The sequence below is a fragment of the Lepeophtheirus salmonis genome, chromosome 13 (assembly GCF_016086655.4).
Source record: "Lepeophtheirus salmonis chromosome 13, UVic_Lsal_1.4, whole genome shotgun sequence".
NCBI lineage: Eukaryota > Metazoa > Arthropoda > Copepoda > Siphonostomatoida > Caligidae > Lepeophtheirus > Lepeophtheirus salmonis.
Window position 1 is genome coordinate 33,945,946 of NC_052143.2, and position 20,550 is coordinate 33,966,495.

The following is a 20,550-nucleotide window of genomic DNA, read 5'->3' on the forward strand; positions in this document are numbered from 1 at the left end:
TTCATTTTTTTTGCTATATAAAAATAGTTTAATTTACTATGAAAATTCACTATTTACTATTCATCGTTGGCATCGAGTGAAATTCCATACAAATTATAGGATATCTTTATTTTTAAATCCATAAGGTGAATTTCAAAAAGGTTTGTTTCAAATTTTTTTCTTTTTATCTAATAAAAATATCAATTTGAGACCCCAACCCGTCATTCCCCTCAATTATGATGCAATTTATAAAGTCACTGAAAACGTTCAAATTAAAAAATTGTAAAGCTCACACAACAAAAAATTGATTAACGTAATCAATGAGGAAATTTTTTTACATAAATCAAAAATTATCCACTAGTCAAAGTGCATAGTTTATAGCAATTAATAAGCTAAAAATAAATTAATAAATGATAATAACAAGAGACACAATTTAAAAAAATATATAGAATTTATTAAATATATTTTTAAAAACTTCATCCTAAGAATACTTAATAAAACTTGCATTATGCACATATAACGTTAAATAAAAATAAAAGATTTTTAATTTTGTATAAATTCATGACACTAAAATATATTTATTCAGTGTTTGTTAATTGGAATTTGATTTTTTCTTTAAATAAAATTAAAGCTCTTAGATGATCCGAAGAAAAATGATATTCTATTTAGTAGAGATGTTAATAAGCAAGCAATCATTTATGAAAATGTAGCCATTAACACTCTACAAGAATTACTCCAAACATTTTGGTAATAAATGATGTACTAATATTTTGTTCTATAGGTCGACTGCTGGGTTTTAAAGTACATATATTGTTTCAGAAAAAAATTATCATCTTCAGTATCTGAAAACATTCTTTGAATATACCTACATATTTGATCTCATTTTGAAAACAAAATTGTGATTGGTTCAACATACAAAACTGAATAGTCTGAAAAGTTTCCCACCTGAACGTGAAGATGGTATCACCTGTAAATAAAAGGTAGTTACAGTCGTTTAAAGTGAGTGTTTTTGTGAAAATTGACAATATCGAGTTTCGAGCCACTCATTAATTTTTTGTTTGAGAGAGAGATATTAATACCCCTATGCAGATCCAGAGTTGGATTCTGTGTATGGGGACTTTGTACAATCATTAACCATAGAGATATTTTGGGTAGCTGAATTTAAACGTGATTAGTTATGAAGTGATTTTAATAGATTATTTTCAATAGCAAAAACTATTTCAGGAGCATACTACGCATTATTGCTTGACAAATTAAAGGCAGAACTGCGGAAAAACGCCAACATTTGGAGAAAAAGTAAATCTTGTGTGAACAAAAAACAACGCACCGTCTCACACACATCTCAGCGGTTGCCATGGTATAAATCCTGGAATTACGTTTTTAATTACTTTTGCTATCTGCAATACTCTCTTGATCTAGCTCCTAGCGACTTATTTTTCTTCCCTAATCTAAAAATTGATCTCGGACGGCAAATATTTTCGTCCAATGACGAGGCAATCACCTTTGTGAACAATTTTTTTGGGAGATAAACGCAGAGTACTAATGAGAAGGGTTACTGAGTTTGGAGCTTTTCTTGGAGAAGTGTCTAGTGTAACAAGGAGACTATGTTAGGGGAAAAAAATCAGAAAAAAAGTTTGTAATCCTTGACATCTACTATTCTAGCCATCATTTATATGATAATTGATTAACTTACTAAGTTTTAAACTTAGTACAATAATATACTTATAAACATCTAAGTAATTCAATGATAACGTAAGATTGTAATTGACTACTTTCATTGGTTTAAGGTTTATTCATGAGTATTCCCTCCATATGGTGACATATTCTTTTGTTCCAGAATGCCATAGTAGTACCAAGGCATTGAGGTCTAAAAAACCTGTAGTGCTTACTTTTCTTAGTGAGTACGTTTTGTTATTCAATACTTTCATAAATTAAAAACAACAGGTCTATATTAAGAAAATAATACATTCAACAAAAAGAGCTGGGAGTATATCTGGGAGACGTTTTTATAGTTACAAAGAGACTATGTTAAAAAAAAATCACAAAATTGTTTTGTATCATTATTAGGTCTGAAACTTTTTAGACCATCCTCGGAAATATATAAATGATGAATACAAAGAAACATAATTTTTATAAAATATATAATTTATTTCATATATTTTCAATAAACCTCATCCTAATCACAATTTGTTGGAATAATACTTAATAAAACTTGCATTATGCTTATACAACATGATATACTTAGAAACAAATTGATAATTTTACAGCCATTCATGACACTTAAGAGAATAAATAATATATTTATTCTGTGCTCGTTCATTGGAACTGGATTTTTCCTTTAAATAAAATTAAAACTCTTAGGTGATCCCAGGAGAAATGATATTCTATTTAGTAGACATGTAAACTTCTAAGATAATATCAGATATGTGGTTGAGAGAGAAAGAGAGAAAAGCCCTTCAGTTACTTTAAGATAAAAAGAATAGCATAGCACGTCAATTACTTTCTTTGACATGATTCATATTTCTTCTATAAAGGGGAAATGATTTAATCTGCTAAAGGATCAAAATGTAAATCCTCCTCTTCATCTTCTCCTCCAGAGGACTGATTTCTTTTAGGAGCCAAATAACCATCATTTGCTCCCACAGGCACCAAAATAGGACTACCATTATCCAAATCTAATTCCGCCCCAGCTATTCCGCCCGTTGAAGTGTTTGCTCCACTATTGACAGAGTATTCTGAGGAAACTGAGTTAGTGGGAGATGTAGGATAGTTATTCTGTAATATTTCCGTCACACCTGGGCACTCAAAATGTACAACATGAAATATCTATAAAACAAAATAAAAAATACATAGAAATAGAGTTTAATTAATTATAAATGGATGAATACTTGATTAACGGTGTTACGAGTTCCCACAATTCTCACAAAGCTAACCACTTTTTGTGGAAATGTAATTGTTTGCCATGATCGGCAATCAACCTTTGAGCGATCGCAAACCATATCCCAGTCCTTATTATTTTCAGATACTTCAACGTAGTATGAGTAAAATCGACTGTCACAGTCCCAGAGTCTTAATCTACAATAATATAAGACAGAATAATTATATCAATTTATAAATTATTTTCATAGGATACCTAATGGATGAGAGAGCATAAGGTTGTCCTAATTGAATAGCTATGGCACCTGAGCCTAGTTGATGACAAGTATATCCAGAGTCCCAATCATAATTGTCTGTGTCACCGTTCAAAAGTGCATCCCTAGTACGTGAGACTCCTTCTATTACGCAAGCAGACATTGGAATTGTTGCAACATTGAAACGAGGAACTGCTCAGAAATAAGTTAGTACATATTATAAAATATAATCATATGTTATTACGATTGACTTACTACAAATCCCCTCCTTATTAAGTTCAAAGGGTTTCTTTGTATAATAGGCTTCGAATGAAACAAGTTGAAAAGCATCATTGTGTGAATTGTGCGTCCCAAATATTCGTATGTATTTGACAACCTTTGGATGAAAATACAACTGCTGCCATGATCTACATACATACTTTGAATGATCAATTACGCGATACCAATCCTTTTGATCCATGGAAACTTCAATATAATAGGAATAAGACCTGTATAAATAACACAAAATCAAATAATAGCAAGTTTCTTTCGGGATTATAATTCCTAAGTACCTTTGCTCCCGATCCCAGAGCAGCATTCGAATTAAATTTAAAGTATACTGCATTCCTAGTTGTATAATGATGCCCTGATCTTCATGTTTATCAATTCTATGTCGAGTAAACCCCCCTTTCAGAGTCGTACCTTTTGGAATTGCCATCTAACAAAGCATGTTTCAACTCTCCAGCAATGACAGAAGCATTATATTTTTGAGTAGCAACATTTTCTTCGGGTACTAAAAATATATACATATTATAAATAATAATCATGTTCGCAAAAATAAGTATATTTAACCTTACTCAAATATCCTCGATATTTGAGCTCCATGTCACGTAGTGATATTTTTGACTGTATAGCATCAAGAATAACATCAGAATTGATAAATCCTGATGGTCTGACAACGTTCAATAAATCTGCAGTTGACATTAGAGGAAGTCTTATATATTGTAAAATGTCTCCATGACCACCGTCACATGGATTTGCCTTCGCCCAATGCACTATCGCTTTAAATATATCAACTTCAGCGGCACAAAAGGAGTCACGAGATACTATATTCTTCAAGGCAGTCTGTAATTAGAGTATGGTATAGTTATTAATTACTCATACTTGAACTATAATCAAATCCGTCCCTCTTTTCCAAAGTGCATCTAAAACTCGACATAGATTTGTGAGTTTAATGCACTGAAAGTGTTAAAAGTTACTCGTATTCGGAGAATTTATAATCAAAAATGAGGAACCTGCAACTTTTGGGTCGTATAGGCCCTTGCTGAAAAATCGTATTGTTGATTTTAGTATATAACCCAAAATTGTACGATTTTGTGGCCTTCCATGTCAATCGTGCCGTGCATGATTGACCTTTGACAAAGAAAGCTTTCACTGACGTCCTAAATTGCATCATAATTGTCGATATTTTTACTGCATTAAATAGACAATTTCCTAATAAATCTTAGGATTAAACTCCATCAAATTGTTTTAAAAATAAAAACAAAAGACATAGCGCCTGCATTGAATATTACTTGATGCCAATGATGAAAAGTGATATTTGAATATAGTCAAACTAATATGTACTATAAAATGTCTAAATTTGTACATTTTTTTAGATTAATTAATGAGAAAAAAAAAGTAGGATAATTTTATAAAAATACAGTATTATTTCCATTGTAATAGCTGAATTTTATCTACAAGACGGAAGTAAGTATGTATAAGGATGATATAACATATTTTTAATACTTTTTAGATATATTTTTTGATATATAATGAAACTAGACATAGGATGCAATTTTGGAAGTCAGTGAAAACGTTCTTTATCAACATTCCCCGCTTCATATAGGTCATTCAACAACAATCTTAGTTCATAAATCAGGGATGTCCAACCTTTTTCCCAAAGGTACACTAGGATAGACAGCAAGGTTCAAGACCTTTTATTTGTTTGCCCCACTATGACATCCAAATTCAAAGCAATTGTTAACAATTTTCCTTAATATTAATGAGAAAGGATTATTATTGTTTAGGGCCCCAAAATGGCCGAGATCAATGAGAAAAGGCTCTACTATTTGAATGATACTCTTATTCGGATTTGACTGTAGACCTATGTTTTTCTAAATGAACTCACTGGAGATAATGATGTAAAAGATTCGTCCTTAATGACATCATAAGCTTTTTGATCGATAAAAGTAAGACATGCTGAAGAGAGACACGGCAAACTATAAAGGGATGCTGTATCGTAAATATAACAAACGTTCTTCTCATTCAAATTAGACTCCAAATACTCTGAAATAGCAGTTTCTAAATTTTGGAAACCATATATGTCTGCTAGCTCTAGGATTTCGATCAAAGTATCATCTGAGAGATGTCCCAGGGATAAATTTCCAGTGTACACATAGCATAGCAAGTACTTGAAGGCCCCAACTGGAGTATCTTTGAGCTCAATTTCCTCCGAGTGCGACTCGCGCATTCCTCCATAAAGCATCGCCCTAGAAATCAATACATCAATCAAGGAATATTAATATTAATCATTATTATTACTTGAAATATTTGGACCTAGAAGCAAGAAGGACCTTATGTCCCGGAAATCGTTGCCCATCCACAATGAGAGTCACATCGGAATACTCCTCACTCAAATATAAGGACCCGACATCTTCAGCTACAAATTGAGTATGTTGAATCTCGGATGGAGTTCTCGGATTGATGGGTTGTTGACTTGACATAGCTTCAATAGTGATAAGGAGTGGAACTGCCAACTCGAAACCCAGGCCTCATCTATAACAACACACCTCACTGCAACGCCAACAGCTCTAGCACTTTTAGTTTATTGCCTCATAGAGCTATATATTAAGTATGACGTCAGTTACTCGATTTTGTATTTCAAATTAACGCCATCTACCGGAAAAATAATTAATTAAATATGGAACCAAATATAATAGACCTGGAAGAGCACAAGATCTAATCACACAACCTGTTGTGGTGAAAAACATCATTTTGTATGACAAATTCATGTTGGTTTAACTCAGTCATAAGTCATATGATCAAACAATTATAAAACACGGCGATATCTCACTAACACAACAATACCCTACATATGTTGTTGTCAGCTGTGGATTCCCTCTTCTCCCTTGATACGTCATGGCTATTTCATAATTTATTCTTTTTGATAAATAAACAAAGTAATAAGTTATTCTATACTTATGCTCCGTTACCAAAAGAACAGGAATACAATTTCTTGTTGATCCCTCGTCGATTGGTCTCTTTATTATTTCTATGAAGAAAGTTTGGCTATCATACACCATTACTAATTTATAACTTCACTTTTAATAAAATATTACTAAGCAATATTATAATACAGTTTCAAATAAAACACTATGTAGATTTTAATAATATCTAATTGATTTTAAAAATGGTGAAGAAATAATATGACAGTGATTGTCTGGGAGTATATAGTAGATAAATTGCAGGATGTGTGATTGACTTATTTCGCTAACTACCAGATGATTTCGGGCCTTTTTTCTGTTTCTACATGATACAATAAAGGTGACGACGTGAAGAACGTAACAGTTTGTCGTTGTTGTTATGTATTGTCTTTTATAACATTACAGTAGTTAATATCAACATCACGGGTATTTTATTAACTCTTCCATTTTAGGATAGCATTTCAAATACTCAAAAATTGTTCTTGTTGCGCAAATGATGGACTCCCTTCACAGCTCAAAATCCAAGTAGATATTTGTTAAAAGGTTTTCTAAAGAAAATCGTCAAAAAATAATTGAACTAATCATTTAAACTGATGAATTTTCCATTCAAAAATAAAGTGTCAACTTCAGATTGGGCTTGTACAAGATTATATAGTATGTTTCATTCAAATATTATATTAAATATTATATATATCCACAATTGAACTTTGAATAATAATGTAATTCATTCATAAAGATGAAAATGTATTTATATATTAGTTGCGGAACAGAAAGGGATAGAAAACTTCATACAGACTGTATCGATTATTCATATCCCCAATTCATGAGTTTCGAAGTATCAAAATAATATTATTTTAAGTAATTAGTAACTAAGTAAAGTTGTTAAAGTCTCATATGTTACGCTCGGAGTTGAATGAATTTGGAATTAGTATAAGTTTTACTCAAATAATATGAATTATTCTAACATTAATATTGCATAAATAAATGTAATTAATTTATTGGGATAAACAAGATTCTTATATTTGGTTCCGAACTAGAACCAACTAGAAACATCAGGCAGACTATCGATTTCCAATATCCCCATTCCTGTGCTTAAAAGGATAAAACTAATGTCCGACGGACACATCTCCATCTTATCTTGGATTTCGTAGCTATTTGTTTCGCACTCTCAAACGACTCGACCTTTGACTACCTGCCTGAATCTTCTCAATGGTTTGTCGCTCCACAGCCAATCACCTCTTCTTCTGACACATCCTGGATCATAACGAAGTGGAAATCGCTGCTCTTACATATTATTTTGCAAATGCTCGTCCGTCAATCCAAGAGTCTTGTCGAATATGAATAGTCCATCATGTCTAATGATATTGTAATTAATGATGAAGAATTATATTATATTGGTGATAGATATTATATCAGTTTAAAAGAATCTTGCCATTTTTCCATTTGGACACTTTTCCTTTTTTTTTTTATCTTGCCATTTTTTCGTAAAATCGAGCTGTATACCTTAAATAAATCCATCATTTTTTGCTCAAATCCAATTTTTTAGGATTTCAAATATTACCCCAAGTTGGAAGACTTTCTTTATCTACCACGTGATATGAATATAAAGTTACAAATACTATACCCTTATAATTGTACAAAGCTCATATAAGTTTACCATGCCGAATTTCTCAAAAAAAAAAGTGATGCTTTTCACCACAACAGGTTGCGTAATTGGAGCTTATGCTGCTCCAGATAGTATTAGAACTCTTTGAATAGACATTAAGCTAATTAATGCATAATTGAAATAAATAAAAATAATATCTAATCAAAAGAGAATAAGAAGCGCCACAAAACCTCCTACATTCAAACTACTTCATGGTCCATAAGTCATAAGTGTCTTACATTGAAATACATTCATATGGTGAATAATTGTTTCGTTCCAGAATGCCGTAGTACTAGTTACAAGGCATCGAGGTAAAAAAAAAAGTCACTATTGTACGCTTTGTTATTCAATACTTTCATAAATTAAAAACAACAGGTCTATATTAAGAAAATTATATTTTCAACAAAAAAATCCAAAATAATTTTTTCATTGATTGTAATATTTTAAAACTAATAGCAGAAGATCTATACTTCCTGGAAATTATTGACGTTGACCTACTTAGGTTTTTCCATTATTCTTCATCGTTATATTCCTATATAGGGGCCCCAATGACGTCATCCGATATGCTAGTAAATTTTCAGTGAGAGCTGAAAATCCTTGCTGACTAACGTTTGTTGTTACAATAACATTGATTGGAACGTGTTACATTGTCGCTTGGGAACACTGAAATGAAACAGAATCACATTTTTTTGCTGTGCGTTTATTTTGACTGATGTGCCAAAGAAATTGCTCTTATTTATAAAGTGAATCCAGTTAATTGAAACCCATATCCTACCCATTTCAAATAATAATATTTTTATTAAATAGATGGTTTAACCATTAAACAATGATAATTTCAATGACGTAGAATATATTATATATTTTTAATTCAACGCAATTCTTAATATAAAACGCATATATTATGTATAACATACACCATTACACAATATGTATTCAAGCACATTTCTGCAAATAAGCGAGGGGAAATCGATTTTTTAACGAATTAACATTGTTTCAAAAATTGTCATGCACTAATACTACTCAACTCTCTTTTTAATCAAATTGCACCGAAATTCTTCAATATATTTGCTACAAATTTTGTTTCTGAAGAGTAAAATACAACACTCAAATACAAAAAGGATAAGGACTTGGGCTTTGAAAATTTCAAAAATTCACTAAAAAATTTCAAATATTTCACTTTTAGTTATTAACCAAAAATTGAACTTTTTCAAAAAAAATATCAAAAATCAAATATTACATTTTTTGTTATTCTCTAAAAATTAAACTTTTTGGGAAAAAAAATTCAAAAATTTACAACTGTCCACAAAAAATTAAATTTTTTGGAGAACAATTTCAAAAATCCACTGCTGTTTAGAAAAAAATATTTTTTTTTGAAAATTAAATTTTATATTTAAAATTAAAAAAAAATTAAATATTTTTTTGGGGGGAAAAATTTCAAAAATTCATAACTATTCACAAATACCTATACAAATATTCCTAGTAAAATACAAAAATTTCTTAATTTGGAGGCCCCTCCAGCCCACCCCTTGCGGACGCCCCTGAAAAGTGTTTAAAAATTCTTCAACGATAATTTTTTATTTCAAAAGTTTGTTTGAATTGTGAATTAGCTTCATTTTATCTTCAGTGAAGAAGTGTATATTGCACATAATTTCATTACGTTTCATTATAAAAATGGGATTAAAATATATATAGTTATTTATTCTTTGTCTTTGAAATGATAATTGATTAGGGTTCAATTTATGGTTAATAAAATAAAATTATTTTTTACTTGAATCAAAATAAGCGCACACCAAAATAAGATATTGGTTCATAAATATATTTAATATTCAATGATTTAAATATTAAAACTGACATGAAAATCAATTATTTTAATTTTTTTATTAATATTTAAAAACTTTTACTTGATTAATATAATAAAATTATTTTGTACTTGAGTCAAATAAGCACAGGCTAAAATAAGATATTGGTCAATAAATATAATTAATAGTGATGGAAAGATTAAGCAAAATCGGCGAATCGGATGTTTGTTTTTATCGGAATCAAATTAAGTACTTTTTGCTAAAAAAACATTTGAATAAAAAAAATATATATATATCCTGTGGAAACCCCTGATACCAAAAGGATATTTTTTCAACTTTTATTTAAATTTTTAAAGAATCGGCATCCAGATTTTTATATGGAATCGTTCCATCACTAATAATTAATATTCAATGATTTAAACATTTTCCCTGAGTTAAGATAACTAAACTAAGATTGTCGATGATGAATATTTACATAAAACTAAAAAAAGGAGTAAAATCATGTTTTAAACCTATTTTAATATAACTAATCTGTTCATATTTGAAGATCATACCGTACAGCTTTTTAAAATTCATAATTAGAGATACTAATTATCATGTGAAACAATGGCTAATAAATTGTGTCAGCATTCATAAAATAATTCACATTATTTTAAAAGACTCCGGCCAGGTTCATATTATTATATTATTGGAAAAAGTGGAATACAATCTCTACTTTTTTTTTAAAATAATTAAATAAAGTCGGCGAAGAAAGGTAGAATTAAAGCTAGAGAGAGCTTTTATTAGTCAAATAGAAAGAGCGTTCAGTGGTTTTTTTTGGTGCTGGCTGCGAAAATTGAAAGAAAAAAAAACTATGTAAAGAGCTATGCAGCTGGACGGCTGATTGGCCTAAAGTTGACATGTATGTAATGAAAAAACTACTTTAAAAATTAGAAAAGGAAAAATGGTTGTTGGCTGTCATTTTTTTTCTTTTTGGGTCATAATATAGTAGGTTGTCTCGGTGTAAACTTCTCCCTCTGAAGTAAAGATTCTAGCTCATCTTTACTGTAAATTGTTTTAAAAAGGCATATTAAAATAAATATATATAACTTTAAACATAATTATGATATTTTGCCATTACTAATGCTATTTTAAATGCAACTCTTTATAGCAGTTTTTTATTTTCTCCTCTCAAAATCACATTACAAGCAGCTGATATATTCTAGGACCTTAATTCAATTGTACCAAATGTCTCACTAACGCCTTCTCTCTACAATCTTTTTTTTTTTCTCCCCTAGAAACATGTGAACCCCCACTCGGCCACATGCCGATGGCATGCCGCATGAGGAGGAGAATTAAAGAGAAGGAAAAAAAGGAGAGCGAGCGAGCTAGCTATAAACATAAAGAAACGTCGACTAGCTTCGTTTTACAGCAGTAGCAGGAGAATTAATGAAAAGAAACAGAAAAGAGACTTTGAGACACTCTCAAAATAATTCTCAAAGTAAGAAATCCCTTGATTGATTGAATTCTCAATTTCCTTGACTAAGACAAGTGAATGTGGAGCCAGGATTAGTGAATTATGGACTTGGTTTTTGCTGCGGAACAGTATGCTCAAGCACAGGCGGCTGCCGTGGCTGCAGCTCAATATTACGCGAATGCTGCAGCAATGTCTGGAAATCCAAGCATATCTCTTGCATCTGGGACTTTAATTGGATCTACTCAACCCAATCAGATTGCCTTCCTATCCCCTCAGCCCATAGAACAACAACAACAGCAGCTACAGCAGCAACATGAACAAACTGTTGAGCATCCATCTTCGAGGAAGGAAGACTCCTCTTCGAGTTCGTCGTCCAAGTCATCCAGAAGGTTTCTCACTTTTAAAACTAACGAGTCAAGTCATGCCTTCAACTCTTATCTTGATAAAAACCCTCTCACTTGGGACTCTTTGTAATTATAACTTAGTCCAAGGAACGAATGAACGAGTCAGTTCAATCTTTTACCATTTTTTTACAAATTGGGTTAAAGATCCCATTTGCTGGCTTTGACAAGGGTTAAAGGGGCTAGACATGATTCTCATCCATCCTTTCTTCCCACCCACTACCACTCTTAATGATCTTATAATCTGTAAAAGCCCCCTCAAGATAGATTGAAATGCCAAATACATATTGATTGATATTTGTGTCATAAAATGGAAGAGCTATGGTATGACTCTGAGATCGTCCTTCGAGAAAGGAACCGTGAAATGTGCATTCTAGAGCTAGATAGTTACATTTTTGACTAAAAAATGAAACTTTTAGCTGATAAAGGATATGGCCGGCCCCTCTTTTAAGTAGAACATAGAAGACAGTCTTGTTCACACTTTGTTATACTTTTAGACGCAGAAGTGACGATGAGGACGATAGAGATCGCCAATATCGTAGAAGACGCTCTTCATCTCGCCATCGAGATCGAGAGAGCTCCCGACGAGATCGCTCAAGAGATAGAGACAGAGATCGCGACCGTGATCGTGGCAGAGACAGAGATAGTCGGCGAGACAGGAGAGATCGCTCCAGGTCTCCTTACCGACGGAGGGAAAGAGATAGAAGAGAAAGAACTCCTGAAAGGTTTTTTATAAGCTCACCCACTACCTTTTTTTGTTTCAAATTTCAAACTGATTTATTAAAACATTTTTCTGAACTGTTAGTGAGGAAGATGAATATAAAAGCATACCACCAAATAATACTATCATGGTCCGAGGTTTGGCTCAACACATAACTGAGAATGATATTCGTCAAGACATTCAAAAAACTGGGTTAACAGCCAAAGATATCCGTCTCATTAGGAAAAAAGAAACAGGTAATCATTTATATTCCTACATTCTCAATGGTAATTAGTGGATTTATAGATACAGAATCATTGTGATTCCTGTCTACCGATTATAAGGTAGTTTGAGTAACATTGCTACATTATAACAGCCATTATATGTCAATTCTTATTGGGTTTTTGTATGCAATGACCTGGTCGAAGGTTACGTAGGTACATACAGAAACATTTATTTATTACAAATCAATATTTTCCTTTCAGGAGTATATAATATCATCATTACTGGGGACCCCTGTCCTGACTTATGTCCTTTCTATAGATAAAATACTTATAAATATAGATAATTTCGTACAAACATGCATTCTTATAAAAAATCTAGCTTACTTTATTTTTCTAAATCCCTTATTCTTATGAATTTTTTAAATCTCGAGAGTCTTAGAATTATGAGCATTAACAAAACTTCTGTTATTTGGTCTTACTTATAATAGGTGCCTCCCGTGGGTTTGCATTCATTGAATTCACCAACGTTGAAGACGCCAAAAGTTGGATGGAAGTCAAGCAGGTATCAAATTTAATAAATATATGGTCTTTATTTATTCTTCATAGTTGCTCCACAAACATAAGTATACATGCGTAAGACTCCTTAATTAAAAAAAAAAAAAAGATCAGTCACTTATTATTGGACTTGCAAATTAGTATAAATGTTTCCTTCTTTCATATTGTTTTCGTCTGTTTTGTGTGTCAAATCTTCACTTTCAAGAAAAGAAAAAACAAATTGAAAAATGTAATGAACATGAAGTTGAAACATTTATATTATATTGTAATATGCTTAATATCATAGCAGTGTAATGAATGAATGAGTACACAATTATATTGTCTTTGGTGTTGTATCATTCATATTTGATATCAGTGTTTGATTAGTTCAGGTCTATTTTCTTAGCATGTTAAATATTTCAGACTAAAATAGGTCATTCTATCTTTACCAAATTATTTCGTTATTAAAAGTGAATAAGTTTTATATGAGATCAGGGATGGGGTTAATTAGTGTTTTGTCGGTCCTTATTTAGGACCGTGGTCCAGTCCAGTCCCAATTGTCGGTCCTTAAAGAAGGTAAAATCGACCCCTCGTGACGTCAATGAGGGTGTTTTTCCTTCTTTTAATTATTCTATTATATAATAAAATAAATTATATAACTAATTAATATTATATCGTATTATATTGTATCATAATGAAAAATATAATATTTTTTTGTAAGATATGTGCAATAATCTTAATACATATTTCATATATCTTATTTGGCTCAATAAACCATCGATATTTTTATGAAAAATTCTAAGGATCGACAGTTAAGGACCAATAGGACGGGTTCTAAGGCTGGACTGGACCGAATAAATAAGGACCGACACAACACTAGTTCTAATACGTAGTGTTGTGTCGGTCCAGTCCAGTATGACTGGTCTTTAGGACTGTCGGTCTCGGGAACACGTTTTTCCTAATAACGTCGGTGGTTTAATAAGCTAAATAAGATAGATGGCAATTATTAAGACACATATCTTGCAAAAAAAGGAAAAAAGTTATTTTCATTGTAGTACAAACATACTATATTTTAACTTAGTCACATAATTTATTATATTATGGAATGACTAAAAAAGGAGAAACACCCTCCATGATGTCACAAAGGATCATTTTATATTCTTTAATTAAGGAACGACTAGAGAGACTGGATAGGATTGGTTTGGACTGCGGTCCTATATAACGACAGACGCAACTCATTATTAAGCACCTTTTTTTTTTTGTAAAAGTTGTAACTTGTATGAGCAAATTGTACAAGTTGCAACTTAAAAAATGATGAAGCATTTGGAGTGCTTACGATGAGGATGATGCAATAGTTGAATATTCTTAAGATGATTGATAGATTAATCATACAATTCTTATCTATTTGAAAGAAAATGACTGATTTATAACAAGTTATAAAGTTCAAATGGCCACAGCTAAATACTCGTGAATACGTATTAAATAAGTCATTTTAATTGATCAAAATGACATGATGACATTCTATAATAGTTGGTAATTAAAGAAAGTGTAGTGAGAGTTGTACAATCTGCTTACACAAATTAAAAAATGTTCTCAACATATGTATATAAATATAAATTGTTGAAATTTTTATAACTTGAAAGCCAGCCTGCACATTTGAACTGTTTAGTTATACGCTTGGAACATTCATTAATTTCACATTTAGATTGCAAGAGGGAATTGAAATAATACCTTGCATTTAAAAATGAATGTAATATGTTAGATTAAAAAAATCCCTCTCGTTTTTTACAATCGATAAAAAAAACATTATTCAATTCATTGTTTTATTTAACCCTTTGTCTTTATAAAAATATATGTATATTATTGAAAACCTATATTTAGTTGACCCCTCATCTTAAAAACTATTACTAGCTATTCAATTAGTTTAGCAATGGGCGCGCTTAGAGATTCAAATAAACTTCCCTAAACATAAATTTTATTAACTCAGTTGTATCCAATTACATACATGTGGCCTGTCAACACAATCGCAAACTCGAATTAATTTTTTTTCAAAATGGAGTCTGGATTACATTTGTATTTATTCTTCAACGAAAAATTATCGTCCATTTCTATCATCAAATTATTTTTGATTAATCGTTTTTTCATGTCTGAAATTGCACTTAAATGGGGGCATCTTCATAATGACGAAATCAGAAAATGACTGATTTTATTTGATCGATCACGCAGGGTAGCACTCATTTTGCACAAATGAATTCAATGCAAAAAAGAATTTATCTTTTAGCGCAAAATCCAAAATTGATCTCAGTTTTTCTCTCGGTCATCTGAATTCGAATTATGAAATATCTGGGGTTATAGTAATTCATTAATTATTATCGTTCAGTCATTTTTACCTTTAAAACAATCCCCAAATTAAAAGTAGGACTAATAAAACTTGTGTAAAAGGGTTTTTATTGATTCTGTGTCTTGTTCTGAACTCGATATGTTTCCATTTATAGTCTGAAAAATGATGAAAAATGACACTTTTCTTTAGACCCATATAGCTTATTCATAATCTTATTTTTAATTTGGGGATTGGTTTAAGGGTAAAAAATGACTGAACGATAATAGTCTCGAATTACTATAATTCCTGATATTTCAGAATTCAGATAACCAAAAGAAAAACTGAGATCAGTTTTGGATTTTGCGCTTATAGATACATTCCATTATTGTCTTCAATCCGTTTAAACTTAATTCCCTTCCCCTATTTGTGTAATATGATGGGTGTAAATTAAGTTACAGATCAAATGTAATCTCTGATTTATATTTTCCATTCTTGGATATATCAACTCACTCTAGAAGCTTGAATACATAGTCTATTTTAGGCTTTATGTAAAGAATATGTTAAAAAATAATTGTAAGAGTTCACCTTTTCTTGATACATTTATTAAAGATTTTTTTTATGTCAACTCACCACATGTTACGAATATAGCTTTTTTCTATAATTTTTAAAATCCACATTTCGATTTAATATGTCTGAATAGCACTATACAACAAAATGAAGGTCTTGGACTCCCTGCAAGCTGAAACTCACAATTATTATTCTTATATAAGCCGTATAACACAAAAATGACTATTAAAACTTTCAACCTTTAAAGCCTTTCTTTTTAATCACATTTTTAGGATATATCTACGATTCAGTGTCGTATTTCGACATGAGAGAATTATATAGATGAGATTCAAAGTATTATAAATAAATATTAAAAACAAAATTTTACCAAAAATCAATAAAAATCGAACTTCTTAAAAACATTTTTTTAAATTAAAATTTGAGGCTTATTCTATAACTTCAGCCAGGATATAAAGCACTAGAAGAAAAAATAAAAAAAAGATATTAGCTTCTGAGTAAGGTCCTTGATTTAACTTGATTTTATTGTGGTTATAAGCATATTTTATTAATTGTAATCTAGATAAAGTAATAAATAATTCATTTTTCAATTTGTTATTTACTTTGATTTTAATTTATATAGTTCTTTTATGTCGAAATATTCCATTGAATTGTAGACATACCCTAAAATTTTAATTAAAAAAAAGCTTTAAAGGCCAAAGCCTTAAAGTTTGAAAGTTTTAATGGTAATTTTTGTGTTCTACGGCTTTAATAACAATATTAAAGGTGGGGTTGAGCCTACATGCCAAAATGCTGTTGAATGGTGTAATATCACATTTAAAAAAATGTGATATGATTAAATTATTGTATACAATACAAATTTACAATTAGTTATTGATCTACAAGCCCATGTTTGAGCTATTTGTATATTTTAGTTTTCATAATTGTTATCGCATTTTTATAGGACAGAAAATCTATGTAGATGACTAATCTAAGTATGATACATTTGATGAAAAAAAAATATTTTTAAATAGTAAACTAAATTGATATTTTTGTTCAAATGATGCTATGTTTATATTCTAAACTCACATTATAACCCAGGACATTAGTAAGCTATTAATTATTATTATTAAAAATGAATTTCACCGCCAACAATAGTTGAATTTTTGTGTGGGCGACATCCGTTGTACCACCTACTTATCTACAATCATACATGCAAAGAGGAAACAGACTTTTTCATGGAAAGGGTCGAGTCTCTCTGTTGCTTTACTATCCCTATTCTTTTTTTGGTTACAGGGCGTTCTTATGTTCAAAGACCAGTATCGAGCAACTATGCAATACAGTTTACCACGAGAAGGGCGTCAAGATCAGTCTAGGTCGCATCAAGATTGGTTTTGTGGTCAGGTACGTCAGATTTTAAAACATGATACATCATTCCATCTCATTCATAATTTGTTATTTGTAGTGTGGTGTTCAAAACTTTCGTCGTCGAGACATTTGTTTTAAGTGTGGAAGTCCTAAAACGGAGTACGATGTGATGCAGGAAGGAACTGATGAAGTCAGTGTTCATCCTACCACATGTAAGTACATTTTGCCGTGTACTTTTGCTTTAAACCATTTGCCCTCAATGCCATGTTGTCCGAAGGATATTTTGCCTTAATATATAGATAAATGAGGTTTTCTATTCGAAAAATGATGGAATTATGATCTTGCTTCACATTATGCCTGTTCGTCAATCCATGAGTCTTTTCTAGCATGAATAATCCATCATGTCTAAATGATAATTAATACTGGAGAAGTGATGAACACTTCTTCCGTTCGAATCGTTGAAGTGTTAGTTTATCCTTATTTTTCTAATTGCAAAAATTTTACAAATACCTATTTAGTATCTGATTCATTACATAGTAAAATTTTGATAATATGTATGTATTGAAATTTCGGGACATAATTTTATCAGTATTCCAATAGAAAACAACCATTTAATGTGGTTTCGTCTAATAAACATTACATATTTTGATTTAAAAACTATGGGAACATCAATTTCAACAAAAAAAAAGTATCTAACGCCCATTTTGTATCCCATTATTTTTTATCTGAAATTATTCTGTAATTACATAGGTATACTATTACGTGGGTTGGATGCTCTCACTACCGAAGAGTCTGTGACCAATGTTTTAGCCACACTAACGGCTCTTCCAATTAAATCCGTGCAAATTGCTAGAGATTCTCTCACCAATATGTCACGAGGATTTGCGTATGTTGAAATGTCATCTCTTCAGGACGCTATACTTCTCCATAACCTTTTACTCGGAGCACCACCCGTCATAGAAGATAAATTGGTTGCTATTTCCTACTATAAGACTCCTGTTAGTACATCCAACAGCAACAACAATAACCATCATCACCATCACCACAATTCTTATTCTTCCAATTCTGGAAATACTAGTAGTTCAAGCTTAACTCATAATAGTAATTCTCAAGTCGCTAATCTTGCTTTGGCTGCAGCTCAATGGAGTCACAAAAATGAAGAACTGAAAGATTTAGATAAGAATCAAAGTTCAACAAAGCATACCCCAGAGGAAATTGATAAAATGGCAAAATATAGTGCTACAATGTATGCTAAAAATACTAAAGAAGAGGCACATTACTATGAGTACTATAAAAATCTCTACAGCAACGGAGGGGATACCTCGGCTGCCTCTGTAGCTCTTCGTGGAGGAGAAGTAAAGAAAAGTAGCGATTTGGGAACTGCTGTAGTGGGGGGCGTAGAATACAAAAAATATCGTGAGTTATCCTCATCATATTTGGATAGATATTGTAAATGTTATCTACTTTTTTTTTATTGCAGCAAGCCCTGACGTAAGTTCATACCAATATGACGAAACTTCTGGTTATTATTATGATCCTGTTTGTGGTCTGTACTATGATTCAAACTCGCAATATTACTTTAACTCAAAAACTAATCAGTATCATTACTGGGACCCAGACAATCAAATATTCTTACCAGTTTCTTCAGACTCCATGAACGACGGAAGTACTAGTAATGGCTCTAAAAAAAAGGAAGATCGTTTCAAGGATAAAAATAAAACCGCAAAGAAAATCGCGAAAGATATGGAACGATGGGCAAAGTCCATGAATCAGCGAAAAGAAGCTGAGAAAGAAAAGGCTGCTGTTGCCGCCACGGTAACAATACAAAGTAAACCAACTCCGCCAAAACCAACTCCTATTCCAGCAAGTACGATAGTGGAATCGAAGTCATCCATGAATGATGTGGCATTCACTGCCATGATTCAAAGTAGAACTGTTAAGCCTGAAAATACACTTTCTGTTACGGGTTTGGCTGGAATATCTAATTACGGATCAGAGGAAGAGTCTGGGGATGATAATAACGATGATGATCAGCATACTAATTGGGAAACACTCGCATGCTTACTCTGCAAAAGGCAGTTTATTTCAAAAGAAAAATTAACAAAGTAAGTTAACATTGTTGTAAAATGTTGATGTAATACTATATTGTCTTCATTCAATAGACACAATCAAATGTCGGATCTGCATAAACAAAACTTAGCCTCCTGGAAGAGTTCTAGAGGACAATCATCTCAAGCGACTTCAGCCTCTTTATCCACACCTCAATATAGGGATCGTGCTAAGGAACGTAGAGATAAATTTGGAACTCTTGATGAGGAACCTAGACCAAATAAATTGAAAGAAAAATACTTAAAGGCTATAGAACAAGCGGAGACCTCTGGTACTAATGAAACTCCTAACAAAGTGGGATCTGACAATATTGGCAACAGAATGTTGCAGAAAATGGGTTGGAAGGAGGGACTTGGACTTGGAAAAAGTAACCAAGGAAGAACGTCAATAATAGAGGTAAAATAATTCATTTTCTTGTGTCATTCACTTCGGATTTGATTTAACTATTATTATTTACATATTTTTTTCAGGCTGGACAAAGAAATATGCAGGCAGGATTGGGAAGCCAAGGCTCCAGAGTCAAATCAGATCCCAATGATTCATATAAAGAATGCGTGAAGAAAACTATGTATCAAAGATACCATGATCTAACATAAGTAGTTTAGTAGTGTAAAATCTTAGTTTTATTGTGTAATTCTTCGACATATTAATCATTCCCTTCATTGGCTGTTACAATTAGTAGTAATGCCTCCTTTTTGTAATAGACTATTTTTTTAAAAAGTTTAACATATTCATATTTATTCATTCGTTGAAATATAATGTTTAAAAAGTAATACATTTGATGACTTCATGTATGTTATTTCAAAAAGAATAGTTATTTAAACTCAATTTTTGAAGTTTTGTGAAGGGTCACTGAGTCTAGGGGGATAGTTTAGTTTATCTTGTAAATATACATTTAGCATGTTCAACGTTTGACCTCAACTACAGTCTGAGGTGACTAGATTTATGAAATGAAAATCCGGAACATTTTCAATGTGGCGGTGAAATATCATTAAATATTATCACTATGAAATAAAAAACAGGGACAAGTATTTTTCATGTATTTTAACAGAAAACTGAGACTAATCCCAGAAATCGGGAACGTCTGCTCCCTTAATACAAAATCTTTGTAACTAGG

General features: G+C 31.4%; 2 protein-coding genes across 2 annotated transcripts; one reads left to right on the plus strand and one right to left on the minus strand.

Moving 5' to 3' along the window:
- Positions 1-2,106: 2,106 nt before the first annotated feature.
- Positions 2,107-5,973, minus strand: LOC121127650 (BTB/POZ domain-containing protein 9). The gene is given in 9 exon segments (XM_040723073.2): positions 2,107-2,805; positions 2,868-3,054; positions 3,113-3,302; positions 3,366-3,598; positions 3,662-3,774; positions 3,776-3,882; positions 3,947-4,214; positions 5,260-5,620; positions 5,673-5,973. Coding segments are annotated over 9 exon segments (1,923 nt in total). The 5' UTR covers positions 5,855-5,973; the 3' UTR covers positions 2,107-2,523.
- Positions 5,974-11,055: 5,082 nt separating this feature from the next.
- On the plus strand, positions 11,056-20,206 carry LOC121128742 (RNA-binding protein 5). Its single transcript, XM_040724336.2, has 10 exons — positions 11,056-11,623; positions 12,133-12,360; positions 12,441-12,592; positions 13,048-13,121; positions 17,253-17,360; positions 17,422-17,536; positions 18,075-18,740; positions 18,805-19,429; positions 19,487-19,829; positions 19,904-20,206. Exons 1-10 carry the CDS (start codon positions 11,337-11,339, stop codon positions 20,027-20,029), a joined length of 2,724 nt encoding a protein of 907 aa, XP_040580270.1. The 5' UTR covers positions 11,056-11,336; the 3' UTR covers positions 20,030-20,206.
- The last annotated feature ends 344 nt before the right edge of the window (positions 20,207-20,550 follow it).